The 17,037-nt window shown below is 47.5% G+C and overlaps 1 protein-coding gene across 2 annotated transcripts in view; it reads left to right on the plus strand.

Annotated features, from left to right (window-relative positions):
- Positions 1-17,037, plus strand: part of NECTIN1 (nectin cell adhesion molecule 1) — a 484,094-nt gene that overhangs the window by 89,235 nt on the left and 377,822 nt on the right. For both annotated transcript variants that reach the window (XM_078682172.1, XM_078682171.1), the window contains exons 2-4: positions 4,116-4,466; positions 5,509-5,811; positions 9,437-9,554. In XM_078682172.1, coding sequence (XP_078538298.1) covers positions 4,116-4,466; positions 5,509-5,811; positions 9,437-9,554 — 772 coding nt within the window. The remainder of the gene's footprint in view (positions 1-4,115; positions 4,467-5,508; positions 5,812-9,436; positions 9,555-17,037) is intronic.

Genomic DNA, 17,037 nt, shown 5'->3' on the forward strand with positions numbered 1-17,037 from the left:
CTAGTAGGTTGCCAGCAAAGTAGTGTCGGAACGTAGATTTACAAAAACAACACCACAACACTAGTGAATGACTTAATTGAAATGCTGCGTCAGACAGGCCTAGCTTTAGGCTGCTTGAGGTCATACAAGCATTACAGGATTATATGTCACCCGACCAGGCCTTTTCATGTTAAATGTAGTTTTTCTGTGCGATATTGTGGTACCTTATTTTGACAGGCCCAATCTGGCCCCTCTCTACTAACACATTCATATTCACAGAGGCCTGTGCAGCTCGAGCTGACCTCACGTCCACCTTGCCATAGAACTGCCCTCATGTGCCGAGGCTACTCCTCACCTTTATCTCATGTACTTCGGCCGAGCAGTCTCTAGGGCCTAGGCCCTGCCACCAGTGACGTGTGTCTTTTTCTGGGTGTCTCTGGCAGGGGCAGTGGCCTTGTTTTTTAGTGGCATTGGAGGTCAGCAGTTTGAGAAGCTGGCCTTGTTGGTAGCCGAGGAGTCATGTGTGGGCCACGTGAGAAGCTTAATCAGCTTTGTAGAACTTCAAACACAATTGCTCTTAATTTCGAGCCTTAATTGGCATTGTCCTTTTGGTGAACTAGACTTGTATCCTGCATGTGTGGTGAGGAGGCGTGACACTGTAAAGCCCCTATCTCTGGTGAGCAAAACTCCCCAGGCTTACCTCTCCTCTCCCTCCCTCTCCCCTCTCTCTCCTCTCTTCCCCTCTCCCCTCCGCCCAGAGCACCATACTGGGAGTGTGTCTATAGTCGTATGCTGCTCTGAGGGCCGCACCTTGTCCACACCCACAGCACAGTGCCACACTCCCTCCTTCTCCCCTTCCCCCTTCCCCCTCTCCCCTCCCTTCTCCCCTCCCCTCTCACCTCCTCCCTTCCCCTCCCCTCTCTTCTCCTCTCCCCTCCCAAATGTCACTACTAGAGGACCCACACTTTATTTCAGATTTTCTTTCTGTGCCTTCTCCAAATGAGTTAGTATCCCTCCTCACTTTCCAACTTCTTCCCAGACGTTGTCGCTTTTGTTTGTGACAGGAATTTGTGTATTTCGGCTAATTAACTCAAAACATAAGCAATGTTGCTGTAAATGTACTTTCCACCTGACATTGCTCAGACCAGGACACAAACTGCATGGATTTGGTAGAAGGTTGGAGTTTGCTCTCCGGACCACAGTAATTCTCTGAACGACTGAAAGCTCTCCACTGTGTTACAGATAAATGCATGGTGTAGGCTTTGGACTATTTTCTGTAGTAAATCTCTGATGTAGGGCCACAAAGAAAGTAGCGATACGTGATCTTACGCTAACAAATTACCTACCGTGTCACTGTTAACGTAAATCTATTTGAATTTGCACATGTAACAACAACATCCAAGGTCACATTATCAACATATGTAAAGAAAGACTCTTACAGCTTAGTCTGTAGAATTAGTGGTCTTTTAAACAATTTGTCCCAATGCACATTGAAAACATATTTTGTTCACTGATTATTAAACATCATGTTCTCATTTAGATTGCCTCATCGATCGTTTAGTATCATGTTCTTATTTCATGTTTGCCTAATAGTTTAGCATCCAGGTCTCATTTGAGGATTGCTGACACATGTTTCGCTCATATGCATGTAATGATTTGGTTTTCTCTAAGCAAAAAATATGTGAGGTAAAGGTGTTTGCTGTATGGCAGTTAGACGACCGTGATACAGACGAATTACATTGTAAACAATTCTTCTAATCTAGAATAATGCTGAAATGTAAAAAAGAAAGCTTAGCAATATGTTTTTTTTGTGCAACCTGCCATAAATCAAGGTTGCAATAGTGCCTATTGTCAGAGTGTTAGGAGTCTAGCTATAGTCGGAGCCACTGGAATTATGTGGCAGGGTTGACTAAATTAAGCAGCAAGAAAATGCAAATTATGTGGCATAATGCAGCACGCTTCCTGATAGTTTCACTTCCTTGTTTTGTCTGTTTGACACAGATAAACACTGTCTCTGCAAAGGTTTCAGGTCATACAGCAATAAGCAACAGAAAAGGGGGGCCTGTTAACTTATGCAAAGGGACTTTCGCTCCGTGGCAAGGTGTGTCGCCGTCTTTTTGTAACTTTTGATCCGTTGAGCTAGAAATTTTTGGGGGTTAAAATTCTGCAAATTATTACGTATTGTAGTGAGATTAAATTAAACAACTTGCTTTCTGGGAAATCTGCTAACCTTTTTTTACCTTACAAGCTAATGAGACCTGTGGCAATAATAAAATTGTGGGTGTTTTTGAACAAACTTATTAAGGTAAATCATTTGCTAGGCCCACGATTTGCTTTATTTAAATCCTGTTTCCACTGAACTCGAATGATGCTACGCTAGTTGGTTGACAGTTATAACAAGGCCAGCGAATTAAATGGGTAGCCATTCACTTTGTAGTTGGCGGGAGGAACCCAATAAAATCCAATGGTGTATTGAAAATAAATGGGCCCCACTGAGGAATCTAGTGAGGGCCCCTCGAGTCCCACATATGTCACAGATATTCATTGGCCTTGGGCTGAATGTGGGCCCCCTGATGGGTTGGGGGACGTTTTATGGGTTGGGGCCCCCTGCACCACAGAGGCTTCAAGGACATGTTACACCCCTGATAGAATCCGCTCAGATGTGCATTGAACTTCAATAGCTTTGCAGAAGCCACTCTGGGCAGCCATTGGACAGCGGAGCGCTGTAGATAGGCACAGCTCTGTAGAGCTACCTCACAAGAGAAATCTTGCCAGGCTTTAGTGGTCGAGGACCATTGATATGCAGTCCCATGTGGAACACTGGTTGTTGTCTTATTGGTTTTGTATGGCAGACCCACACACTCCCTTGGTCGCCCTATAAGGAGAAGTTTTAAAAATTAGCACCTTCGGTGCGGGGCTGTTTCCGCCCCGCTGTGCTGGGGGGTGCGTACAGTGCCCCGGTGCTCATGACGAGGTCAGCTCATCATGAGCCACGGCGCTCCGGTGCTCATGATGAGCTGAGCTCGTCATGGCCACACCGTTCCCATGGAAGGCTCAGCACAGCAGGGGAATCAGCCCAGAGTGCGAGCGTTCCATGGAACGGGCGCGGTCATGACAAGCTCAGCTCGTCATGAGCACCGGAGCGCCGTGGCTCATGACGAGCTGACCTCGTCATGAGCACCCAAGGGGTTAAAGAAGGTGGACTTTTGTGATCACCTTCCAGATGCCTGAAATATGTGTATGGTGTGAAACTGTAATTGTCAATTGGCTTGGCAAAACTGCTGTTACAAGTAAAGCATCTGTTTCTCGCGTTTAACAGGAACATCCTGCACTGCCACTGTGGCGTCTATCATTGTGTGCAGGGACATCTTAATGTTTTTGGGGCCCTGGGCCAAACTTATTTAGGGGGTCCTGTTAGGAACAGCATTGGGTTTATGATTCAATTTCACCACTTTCATGCAGTCTTTGGCCAGGGCACTTGCAGTGCACAGAAGACAAGTGCACACAATCTAAATGTGTTTACATCTAATATTCAGGGATAGTGACGTGTGTTTTCAATATTGTAACACAGCAGCACCTCACTAAAATTACTGCAAATAATTTCTGTGATACCCTCCCATTTCTCATATGTGAGGTACTTTTTTGATCTAAAAGACACTTTTTTTTTTATGGATGTTGATTGAAAAATCAGCAGAACATTTCTCTGCAAAATGTCTGTAATAGACTCTCACACATCACCCACATTAAAATAGAATAAAGGAAAATGGTATTTAAAACAATCTGTTTAAGAATTATTAATGGTCATCACGGCAAGACTCTACTGAACAGAGCTTGCTCTATCCAGGGCCCCCTGGAAGGCTGGGCCCCTGGGCCCTAGCCCACTTTGCCCATGCCTTAAAGCGTCTAAAAATTGGGTGTGCTGTTCCATGTGCAAATGCAATCAGCATTAAATGCAAAGTACTAGAAGTAATTTTGTACAAATATGTTGGACTTATGTTTGAGGTGGATGTGGAGAATCCTGGTAATAGAGGGCGGGCCCTGGTGAAAGAAGGAGTGCATTGCTTTGGGTTTGCGTTAGTCTGCTTTACTTTAAGGTGTTATAACAGCCCCTCTCTTTACCTGTCTCTCATTTGCAGTGGTGCGGCCGCAGGTAGTCCTGGTGAACGATACAATTTCCGGGTTCATCGGAACAAACGTGGTTCTTCACTGCAGCTTCACAAACCCCCAGCCCAGCGTAAAGATCACACAGGTCACGTGGCAGAAGGCCACCAATGGCTCCAAGACGAACGTGGCCATCTTCAACCCCACTATGGGCACCTCCATTCTGCCTCCATATGTCGACCGGGTGGCCTTCCGAAACCCCTCCTTCCGAGATGGCACCATCGAGCTCTCGCGGCTCGAGCTGGACGATGAGGGTGTCTACATTTGTGAGTTTGCAACATTTCCATCCGGCAACCGGGAGAGCCAGCTGAACCTCACTGTGCTTGGTAAGCCTGCTGTTTCATACAGTGCTTGGGTGTCCCCTCTCTTGCAGTGCTTGGCGATACGATAATCCAATATGGTTCTTGGCGGACCTCTCAGTTGAAGTGCTTGAAATGCCCTCTCATAAAGTGCTTGGTAAGCCTTGCTGTTGCGTACAGTGTTTTGGTGTCCCTTCTAGTGCAGTGGTTGGTGATGCGTTAATCTTGGGTCACCTCTCCGTTGAAGTGCTTGGAAGGCTCTCTCATAAAGTGCTTGGTAAGCCTCTCTAGCCCACACACTGCCTAATGAATCCCTGCACCACGCAGTGCTAAGAAGCTCCATATCCCCTTCATGTGAGTGTGAAAGAGACATTGTCTGTCCTTGATAGCAAGAGAGTTGCCCTTGCACCTGAAAGGAAGACAGAATCTGCCTGGGCCCTGAGTGGGAGAGAGTAACCCCTTGTATCTGGGAGTTATAGAGAAGCTAGCTGCCCCAGAGAGTGAGAGACCTCCCCCTGAAGTTGACATGAAGAGTGAAGCTTACTGCCCCTGTACAGGAAAGACATGGCCCTGTAACTGACAGGACTGGAGAAGGCCTCTGCCAATACAGGTATGGAATAAAGAAACTGCCTGGTCCTGGGATTCAGAGAGTAGCCCTTTGTGTCAGAGAGTGAGAAAGGTTCTCTGCTCCTGAGAGTGAGAGACAAGTCCTTGTATCTGACTGTAAGATAGGATCAACCTGTGTCTGAGCCAGAAACTCCTTGTCCTTAAGAGAAAGCCAGGTTCCTTTCTTTGAAGTGGCTGAGAGAAGGCCATGTCTTTGGAGACAGAGGAATCTAGACACTACCTGTATCATGATTGCAGATGAAGTTCCACAGTTGAGAAGGAACAAAGATTTCACCTTTAAATAATTACTTTTAGCAAACTGTTTTCGTGTGGTTGCAAACCACAAGAGTGGTATCTGTAGATGCATTTGACCCTTGACCCCCAGTTGTCCCTCTTACTCTCGTGCTTGGCTGGAATGGCTTCCTAATGCTACTATGTTCATTTCTCTCCTGGGTTCTTGCAGCCAAGCCTACTAACAGCATGGAGAGTGGCCCCAGCCCCATCATTGCCACCCCGGGGGTGGCTCGGAAGATTGTGGTGGCCACCTGCACGTCTGCCAATGGGAAGCCCGCCAGCACCATCACCTGGGAGACCACGCTGAAGGGCGAGCCTGAGTATGAGGAGATCAAGAACGGCAACGGAACCACCACGGTGATCAGCCGGTACCGCCTGGTCCCAAGCCGCGAGGCCCACCGCCAGACGCTCACCTGCGCCATCAACTACCAGCTGGACCGCTTCACCAAGACCACCACCCTCAATGTTCACTGTGAGTGGGAGACAAGAGAACAAGTGCGGTCACAGGGGGTGGGGAGAGCACGGTAGTAGAAGGGGAGCACAGCTGGGTGAAAGTGAGATCAGGGCTGCAAAGGAAGGAAAAAGGCAGAAAAAACGGATCCATGATATATAGTGAATTATCACAGCCCTGGGGGTGGATTGTCAATAGGAAGAAAGTTATTGCCATTTTATTAAAGACCAAATATAATGTAGAAAAAATGGAATAGCATGAAGTTGAACCTTAACCACATTATGAAGGGCCGGCTTTAGGGCAGTGTGACCGGTGCGGCCGCACTGGGCACTGACCTGTGGAGTGGGCGTTGACCTGGGGGGTAGGGTGGGGACGCTGTGTTTAGAAATAACTTCTGATTGGAGAGAAAAGGGGCACTTTTGCCGAGTGGTAGTGGGAGAATCCGAGGAGGCGTTAATGGGTGTGCGGGTGCCAAAAATGATTGTCGCACCAGGCGCCACCAGCATTAAAGCCGTCCTTGGCAATGGCAAGCAGGTGAAGCACTGTGGACAGAATGATATGGGTAGGATGTTGGAATGGTGTGAGCTGGGAAAAGGAATTCTGCTATCAGAAAGGTGGAATAGTGCGGGCAGTAAGCTGGAGGAGTGTGGACAGATAAGGTGGCAAAATTACACAATAGGATTGGTGTGACCACAGGGTGCCACCTTAAAGCAGGAGGAGGCACAATAACAACAATTCAGCATCACTCAGAAGTAAAAACATGTTCCCCACCATTATGGTGACAGTCATGGGTTATGAAGTGACGTATCATGGAATATAGTGTAGATGAAACTAAGTGCAAATTGTGGGCACGATAACACTCATCCCCTGAATATCTGGAGCTTGAGGTGGAATGGAATGAAAAAGGAGATAAAATGTTTAGGCCCTTATCCACAGTAAAGGAGGTTTTTACCATTTGTTTATATTTTAACATTCTTCTTGTGTTACAAAGAGGTACAAACACTTCCAAGTGGGCAAGATCATGCATCTTAGCGTGATATAGCATGGCCTAAAGCCTAGCTCTTAATATGTAAATTAGGTGAATTACATCATTTGTGGACTTGAAATATCTTGAGCCGGAGGTGAAATGGCGTAGAGTGCAGACGAGAACATCAAGGGGGATATAGCGTAGACCGTAACATAAAATATGAATACATTATTTCTTTGATATGCTAAAAATATCTTGAGCAAGAGGTGGAATGGCGTACAGGGTCTGGGATATGTGTATCAGAAGCTGCTAGGTTCTAAATATTCCTTTATAGTGCCTTACGCTGCCCTAAAACTGCCCAAAGCATGGAGGGGACAGGCAAGACTGAAAGGGGGCCTAGGAAACAGGAAATGAGGTAACAAGAGAAACGAAGATTCCTTGTAGATCAAGCGATCTTCCATATTTTGCTTCAGGAGCATAGCACCATTGGTGCAGCAGGTGCAGTTACACCAGAGACCAATTCCCTGAAGGGTCCATTGAATCCTGATAATTGCTGTATTTTACCTTCCCAACAGTAGTCGAGGAGTCCATTTTGCTTGCTTTCACCAGGGCTCATGGCAGCCTTGCTACTCTACTGATTTGTGTGTTGTCCTCCAGAGCTCTGCTGAGAGTAACAGAGCATGACCAGGGCAGGAAGGAGCTGCTGATTATAGATCCAAGGGCCCAGTTTCAAATGATTTTGACAGCAGGCACATTCTTATGCACAACTGGTTCTTGCATATATTGAAACTGAGGCCAGTGCACACTCTCTCCTTCCTGCCTGCACTCTCCTCGTGCCTGCTCCTGCTCTGCTCCTATCGGTGCTTTCAGGAAGCCCATCGGTGGTGGTAAGCACTATGCGTGAGGTCACATACCATATAGCGGCCTAATAGGTGGAACTAATAGGGAGGTGGAGCTGCGATTGGTGCAGCCAATCATACTTACATACAAAATGGCAGAACATGGGAAATGTGCTAAAGTTATTGCAAAAGTTCAGATTTTCACTCGGAAGCTCATTAGCATATTAATATTTGTATATTTTTCATAGTTTTGTAAGATGTACGTAAGTGTGACTTGTAAAAAAGAACATTGCACCTTTGCATATCTGTATTCAACAGTACCCAAATGCAATTGCAGGTATCCCCACCTACCAATCCCTGCACACTATGTACAGGGCATTCTAGGGCAGTACATGACTTTATTAACACCAGGACTGGAAGCAAAATTTAAATTCTCCCTGAATAACCACTTCTTTTTTTCTTTCTTCCCCTGTCACTCTCTCCTCCCTGCATGCCACACTCTTTCTCCTGTCTCCTGTCTCCCTCTCCGATCATGTTTACATTTGTCGCGCCCTATCACTTGACCCTGTTTTCCTTCTCTCTCCTGCCTTTTGTTTCTTAACCTCTTCTTCCGGTCCCCAACCATACACCACCTCTTCATCTTCAACCTTTCACCCAATCCCTCGCCCTCTTGCATTGTCCGTGTGCCCACTGTCCCTGAACCTCTCCATGGACCATGTCATGAATCTACTCCTGGCTCACATTTCACGCTCCTTGTGACCTTCTCACCTTTCATCTCCTGACTTCACTCTACTTACTTCTCATTTGCCACTCTTTCCATCCTTCACATCACTGTTCTTCCTTCAAACCTTCACTCTGCGCTTTGTATTTGTCCCCTCATGTCACTCCCCCTACATTGTTTTCTCCCCCTCCAATTCTTCCCACCTTCTTCTCGCATGTCTTGTCATCGCTTCCCACCATGCTGTTTTTCCCCTCCATCTCTTGTCTTCTATTTTAAACCAATCTATTCTCTCTGCCTCTCCTGTCTTCTCTTCCTTACAATCGCCTGTTCCATATGCCATTTTCTCTCTATTCTCTCCATCCACCATCTCCTTTCTGTTTCCATCTCCTGTTTCACCTCCTTTCTCCCAATCGCATTCCTTCTGCCTTATCCTTTATCTTTTCTTTCCACCAATCTCCCTTCTCTTCCCTCTCTCATCTTACCCCCTCTCCTTTCCCACCAATCTCCCGTTTGATTCCCTCTCCCATCATCTTTTCTTCTCTTTCTCTTCCCGTCAATCTCCATTTTTCTTCCCTCTCACAACTCTGATGACCTTTCTATATTTCAAACCCCTTCTCCCACATCTTTCTGTCCCCCTCTCCCTCTCTGCCATGCCTTCTATCTACTGATCCCCATTGTTTTCCCTCACTCAACTCTGGTTCTTGTTCTCTCTTCCAACCAATGTCCTCCCTGTTCCCCTCGACCACACCTTTCCCCTTTCTCTCTCTTTCTACCAATCGCACTGTCTGCCTCTTCCTCTCTCTCTCTCTCTGCATGTTCCAATCTGCATTCTGCTTTCCTCTCTTCAATCGGATCCACTTTCTCGCTTCAAATCATCCTCCTCCCTGTTGCCCTCTCTTTTATCTTGTCCCCTCTCTCTTATACCACTCGCCTTTCTCGATCTCTTTCTGTCTTCTTCTCTCTCTACCAATCTCTTTCTTGTGCCACTCTTCCATATGTTGCTGTTCTCTCTTTCCACTATCTCGCTTCTGTTTCACTCTCTCCAATACCTTACCCCCTTCTCTTCCCACCAATCCCCATGGTGCCCTCTTCCGTCTCGCCCCCTGTGCCCTCTCGCAGATGAGCCTGAAGTCAGCATCGAAGGCTTTGATGGGAACTGGTATTTGAAGCGATCGGATGTGAAGCTCACGTGCAAGTCTGATGCCAACCCTCCTGCCACCTCGTTCCGCTGGAGAATGTGAGTAGAAGCCTCTTTGCCAGTTTCACGTCATTTCTCATCCACCGTGTGATTTTCCATGAGATTTTCCACATCGCCTTAACTTGCGACACCTGATCCACTCCAACCACTGATTGAGATGGTTTGGGGTCCATGCGGGCAATGCAATAATTCCAACACAGTCCTGGATGGCCCTTGCTGCCTGGTGGCAGTGGGCTTTGGGTGCTGGTGTCCAAGATCTCCGTGAGCGCACACTACTGAGTGCCAGGTGCGTGGCACTAGCTCCCTATGAGATCCTTGGAACTGATTGCCACTTTGAGTGAGGGTGCGAGTGATAGAGTGCCCTTGGGTGTGGTAAATGAAGGTGCAGGGTAGCCAGTAGTATAGGTGAAACAGGATCAGGTTTATTCTTAAGGTAGGAGTCGTAGATTACAGGTATAGTAGGTATGAAGGAATTCCCCCCGGGAGCAGCACCCTAGCTGCTCAGCCCACGCTCTCAACTGACATTCACTCCACCAGGCGCACACCAGCGTCCTAGTTACATCACAGTCACTCTGGTGGAGCAGCAGGGGACATAACACTAAGGGGAGAATGCATGGCATAGAATTAAAGATACCACAATGCACCTTTATGAACTATGTTTACAAATCCAAGAACATTTAGTATTTTACTTTTGATTGGAAATGGACCTTGGATAGATGGGAGCTCAGGTTCACCCCCATTCTAGTCAACTACATTTGTAAAAATTAGCATAGGGGTAATTTTGAAATCTGAATTTTACATCTGAGATAGTGTATGTGATTACTGGGATCCTCTGTCCTTGCCCATGGGACTCTCCTTCGATGCCTGTGACAGCTGTGGGAAGACGGTCTCTCCCGTGGCGGGAGTACTTGGCCTGGGAAAGATGGCCCCCGCAAGCAGATCGCTTTGGATTTTGGACTCCCAATCTCATGGGACTGCCTTTGCATGCGAGTGACTCTGCAGCATTGGAAGTGATGCTGAGGTCTCAGAGGAGGTTTTGGAATGTGAGGCTCTCCTGTAAGATCCAGGCAGGAAGGAAGTGAGACATGAGCTCTGGGAGATGGGCATTGATTTATGAGAGATGACAAGACATGAGCTTTGAGGGTCTTGGTGTTGAGTTAGTCATGAGGCGCTAGCTGAGCCTCTGGTCAGGAGACGAGGTTCCTGAGTGTAATACATTTGCGTAAGGCCTAGGCAGTGGACACAACATGGATGACGCGGGTCTTGAGTGTCTTGGTGTTGAGTTAGCCATGAGGCACTAGCCGAGCCTCTGGTCAGGATACGTGGTTCCTGAGTGTAAGCCCCCTGCGTAAGGTGTAGGCAGCGGACACTGCATGCAGTGATAAGGACACATTGACTAGTGATAGTCCAGACAGGTGGTGGAGTTTACAGTAATAGAAAGGCTGTGCAAGGCCTCTGAGTCTGTGTGCGAAGAGGGCATGATTTACTCCTTATCCAGCTCTCTTGATCCCAGGGGAAGTTGCCTTTGTAATCTCAGATGAATAAAGATGAATAGTTGTGTGCATATAGAGTTCACTTAATTCATAAACCATGTATATCAAAACGTTCACCCGTATTTATGATGGCACTGAATAACAGATGATGCTAATTTTTTCTACCTCAGAAGGATGAAAGGCTCAGTTGACCCTCCACCCTACCACCCCCCCACACCAAGATGGTAAACTTGGTCATGGGTTCAAACACAGACCCCTGCAGATGGTGCATTAGTCTGCTGAGCCATCAGAACACTTCTCTGGGTGCAAGCTTTCCGGAGATACTCTCGGAAGGGTCTGACCCATGTAGGGTGTGTGAGATCAGATCATATAAGGGTCCCATTGTTGATGCTTTATGACGTAGGGCGGGATGGTACTTGAGCATTTTAAAAGGGGCAAAACGAGAAAATATAGCTGTCTACTTTCAACATTACACTGGGATCAATGACAGGTACGGAATTACAGTAGAGTACACACCAGAGGTGCAACTAGAGCCACATTTTTTTGGGGGGGGCTAAACATTTTTGAGGGGGGGGCTGAAACTTTAAGCAATAGGCAGATTGGAGCCGCAGGGGCTCATAGAAGGGGTGAAACAACAACAAAGTCCCATTAACATGCAAATGGTCTTTTAAAGACATGTGAAGTTCTCGGGTGAGGCTATGTGTGTGCCCGGGAAGCTGTCTCATCCTGGGCTGCCACACACAACGGGAGGGGGAGGTGGGCTGAAGCCCCTTGAGTCCAATGGGTGTTGCGCGCCTGGTACACACGAAGAACACTGCAAAATAAGAGGAGTGAGCAGGAGAACACAGAGTGTCACGCGATTAGCTGCAACTCACTGCATCAATGTGTGTTGGCACCACCTCAGTGGGGCATGCATGTCTGGGCTGACACCTTGGGAAGCGCAGGGTGGTGCCAAAGTCGCATGCCACCTCTCCCCGGCTCGCAGAAAAGCATCCATAACGCTATTATCGATGCCCCACCCACACTGCCCTCCTAACTCGTCTCCCCTAGGTTTGACTCTGCCTCGCCCCAGCACATAATGGAGAGGTACAAAGTGAAGGGTAGGCCCTTCACTTTGTACCTCTCCATTATGGCCCCTTCTTTTTCCGCCGTCTCACCCGTTAGCACTCATCCCACTAAGACCATCCCTGGCATGTGTCTGCCCCTCCGTTTACCTTTCACCCTCTTCCTTCCCAGCATCTCTCGATTGCCTCCTAGCCTCTGCCCCCATGTCACCCCTCCTCTGCCCCATATTCATTCATTCATTTTTCTTGTCGTCTGCCCCTTATACACATTTCCACTTCCACGTGCCCCTCACTCTGTGCCACACTCAATTCCCCTGAGCCCTCCCCTCTACGCCTCCTCTGTGCCCTACCACTCACTCCGTCTTTTGCAAACCCAATCCTCCTACCTTCTGCCCAGAGCTTTAAGTGTGCCTGGTCCTGCCGGTGCTCAGTGCCGGCAGTTCTGAAAAGCAGGTGCTGAGACAAATCCTTTTTGGCCCTTTTTGCCCTCACCCTCTGAGTGAAAAAAAAGAATCTCAACTTGGCAGTAGTACCACCCTTCACTGTCTTTGATGTATCTCTAAAGGGATTCGTTATAGTTCTTTCATAGTCTCATCATTTCAGAACTGGAGCATTTGAACTATTTTATACCCAGATGCTGTTGTTGTTGCTTATTTTTTTTATGCCACTAACGACCATTGACAAAGCCAATAGCCCTGGCTTGCTGTAGGTGTAATGTTACTTGAAGCATTATATATCTGGATGCAGAGACAGAAAGATGCAGCAAAATACCAGTCGGGCAGCACATAATGCTAAGCAGAGTTTTCTAACTTACGGTTTTAAGCCGCGCCCTTAATTATATTGACGACGCCCCTTTGAGAACCCCCCCACCCCCCAGTTTTCCCACCCCACTTAAAGCCCTGCTTCTGCCTTTCCCTCCATCCCTCCTCTTCCGCCTTCCATCAATCCATCCTATCCCCCTCACTTCACTCGTCCCTTACCCCTCACTCTATTCCCCGGATCTCACTACCCCCTCACGCCACCTCCCCTCTGCCTCCTACCACTGCACCCCTCCCCCCGCCGCTCGTTAGTGCCGGGCCTGGACTGGAGGCGGCATTATCCCGGCCTTGCCTTGCCTGGCCTCAGCGTCGGCGGATAATGAGGACATTAGGGCCGTGATAAGTGGGCCGTGTCTGCGCGAGGCGCAGGGGTGCCGCTAATGGCCGACGCTCCTGGAGCTGGAGCCAGGGCCCGGGGCCCCGCATAATGGGCCAATGTATGCCAGCACTGCCGGAGACGCGCACGGCTGGACGAGAGAAGCTCTTTACCAGTGACACCCTCTCTCACCACCCAACTTTCATACCTCTCTCTCTAGATCTCCCTCTCTAAAGACGTTTGTCTCCTCAATGTATCCTTTCACTTGTCTCCCTTTCAAATCTTCCTCTTTCTTTCCCAAATATCTCTCTTGTCTCTTTCTCCTTTCCCTCCAATTCCTTCTTTGTCTCACTCTCTCCTCATCAATCTTTGTGGCTCTCTTCCCTCTCCTTCTCTTTTTGACACACACATTGATTAACTCCATCCCATTCCTCTTTCTTCCGCCCATCTCCTCTTGTTTCTTTAACTCTCTTTTGCGCGTTCTCTTTCACCCCTGATTTCTCCCTTTGTCACTGCTCCCTGTCCTTCCTTCTTTTTCCATTTTCTGCCTTTCTCTCGCTTGATCTGGGTAAAAGGTTGATGATGAAAATAAGACTCATGCCACCAGACTGGCACCGGTGCCCATCACGTGCACCAGTTGAGAAACATGCTCTCCGCTTCCTGCTCTCTTCCTTTTACTCTACCACTCTCATTCTCACAGACGACCACTCAGTGCCTGCAGTTGGGCTTCCTTTTCTAAATCCACAGTCTAAGCCATTTGCTAACAAACTTATCAGGTCTCGGCCGGTTTCCCTTCCCGTTGCCTCTTTTTTTGTGTGTTCATTTTTTTGTCTCCCTTTGTTTTTATCATTCATTTTCCTCCTGTTTACCATCATGCTGTGCTTTGGTTTTCTGACCATGCTTCCATGTTATACCTCTGCTTTTTTATGTGTTTGCCTTTTCTTTTTGCCCACCCTTCCTCCTTTCAAAACTGTTCATTTTGTTTTCCCTTGTTTCTTCTTCATTTTATCCCTTTTCCTCTTTTGCATTCCTTCTTTCAGCTCATGCCTTTTCCCACCAACCTTTGTTCTCTTTTTTCATTGCCTTCTTCACTTCACTCTTTCTTCTGTTCATATTTACTCTTTCTAGTGGCCCTTTGCTTCTCTCTTCCCCTGCTTCCTACTTTTCAATGTTTCCATTTCCCCTCCTCACTCTGCCTCTCCTCTGAACCACTGACTTGCTGACGTCTCATTCTCGCACCTGTCCTGCTCAAGCCCTCTTGTTGTCTCACCTGTTCACTTCTGCCCTTTCGTCCTCTCATCCCTTCTGCTTATGTTCTCATCCTAGCCAGTCTGCCTCTTACCCGCAGCGTCACTGTCTCCCCCCCCCTCTAGCTCCATACTGTCTCCCTCCATCAGAAAGTCTGCCTTCTCTCTCCCCTTAATAGTCCTTCCTCCCTCCTCCCTCTGGTCCCTCTGGAAGTCCGCACTCTGTCTTCTTTATTACTCAGCAGCGCTTCCCCAGCTCTAATCCCAGCCTTCCTGCCCTCATCCTTCACTGCTGCCTTTACAGCCACCTCCAGGCTCTGCGCGGGAGGGTTACTCACTCAGATGGCCTTTTCCAGTAATAAATAAGCCTGATTATCTCCATCCTTGCTTTGGGGGCATGAGTGATGGAATGAGACCCTGGAAGCCGAGCAGTGGCAACATCAAATTTATTCCGACACCCATCTAATGCTCATTAGGGGTATGGTGATTCACTCCTCAAATGCCAAGAGTGGGATCCAGACCAGCCTCTCTGCTTAACCTACGACAGCCTCACCCACTTGTGCTGCTGGAGGAAAGAAAAACAGCCAATTATCACAGCACTGGCCTGCTCATGCACAGGGGTGCTTTCGGGTCTCACCCACAGCTGCGGCTGCGGACATAGCCCGCGCCTTTCTGCTGATGATTTAGGAAGGATAGTGATTTCCAGCACGTGGTGTACGAAAGCTTTACTTCCAACTACCTGAGATGAGAGGTGGGCATCGTTGTCACCCATATATATGATTAGTCACTGGAATTATGCAGCATGGGTAGAGCAAATGATGTAACAGGGTTGACTAAATTATGCATAACTGGGGGATTGAAGTGGGCAAGGGCGATACTGGAAACCGTCCACTTCCAACTGGATTGTGGAAGAGGAAACTGGTATTGTGTGTTTAACTGTCAAAGTAAGTTTGGAAACTCACAGAGGCAGTGAGGTAAAGCAGCGAGTCTGTGAGGATGAGCTGTGTGTGGGACACAAGCTGAACCCTCTACTAGTTAGATCAGACGTAGTACAAGAGATGGGTCTTCAATATTCTGTTAAACTTTAGTAGGTCCACCTGAGATACGTCGAAGGGCTTTCCGAAGTGTCACAAAATAGACAAGAGTTCTTCTGATCAACGGTCTGTGACTGGCTTGCCGATGACCTGTAGGTTCAGGCTCTTTGATTTAAGCAGTGGCGCCTTGGTGCAAGCAAGGTAAATGGGACCTTGTCTACTTCCTGAACAGTAAAACGGAGCCATCATTTGGGTGCATTGGGTTTCTAACACAACTGAGCCCTAGTGCCATTGCACCTGCTGCACTAGCGATAGCTACGCCCCTAGGCACCAGTGACCTGTCTTAAAGGGAAGGCTTGAAAACCTTAGCTAGGATAACGAAGGCTGAAGCCCTGTAGTGCCATGTGAACAGAGTATGAGTCCTCAATTGTGTGATGTCATTCACCAGGAGCCTTCGTTACTGGTTGTTTAAGAAAAAGTTGGTCTGGCTAGGGAGTCCCTGCACCATCTATGATTGTTGCCACGCTCTTGAGCCATAGCATGTAGTTAATGTTCAATTGTGCAAAGACCCCTGGTAGTATCCGAACATTTGCATGACCGTCAGCCTCCTGTCACTTGTCTTTGATAATGAATAGGGTGGGGTTTGTCCCACCTCAGTGGCCGTTCATAGATTGGAAACTGCTGAGCAGATTGTTGGTATCCAGGCCAGTACTCTCTGGTGGATATCACAGTTTCCACATAAACATAAGGGCAACCCCATAACCCCTTGCGAGCTTGGGTATAAGTAAATCACAGAAAAATTGAGACAAGAGGATCATTCAATGGAAAATGTAGAGAATGCTTATTAAAGACAAATTTAAATGGTAATAACACACTTGAAGATTTTAAAAAAGAATGTTTTTTCTCATATGTGCGCCTCTTTGTGAAATTCATTTTCATACAAAGTAGCTTATTACAATAAGTACACGCATCTTTTTGAATCTTGAAGTGTGTTGTTACTGCTCACACTTGTCTATAATAAGCATAGTCTAAATTTCCCATTGAAAGATTGATTTCCTTGTCTGCACTTTTCTTTGTTGTTACCGAGTGGTCAGATGCAAGGGAGGCCAGACATTCGTCTGCTGCTCGACAGGGTTTTTGTTTATTAATTTTTTGAGTGACTGTTCTGTGATTCTTCTTTAGGTGAATTAAACAGGTGAAGAGGCGGACTTTGATTTGGCTTCTACTGCAGGAGACCAGCAGGGGGGTGGGGGTGGGGGGGGGGCAGTGTCACCTGTCCCCTTTCGTCACCTTTGAATTTCAGATGTCTTTGGTTGTGACATTTTTAGTAAGGATGGGGCTGTAGCGATGTTGGTTGGAGCCATAGGGAACCTCAAGCAGCTTTTGTCCTCGTTTTGCCAAGTTTGTTTAATATTTCTGAATATAGAAGACAGCATTCCGTTTGACTCACTCAAAAAAACGAGAGACAGACTCCACTCCCAGCTGTAAGATATTGGATACCGACCCAAATTAAAAGTGTAGGATGACATGGAAGAAAGACTTTCCCCCCA

This window comes from Lissotriton helveticus, chromosome 3_1 (assembly GCF_964261635.1).
Source record: "Lissotriton helveticus chromosome 3_1, aLisHel1.1, whole genome shotgun sequence".
In the NCBI taxonomy this organism is placed as follows: Eukaryota; Metazoa; Chordata; class Amphibia; order Caudata; family Salamandridae; genus Lissotriton; species Lissotriton helveticus.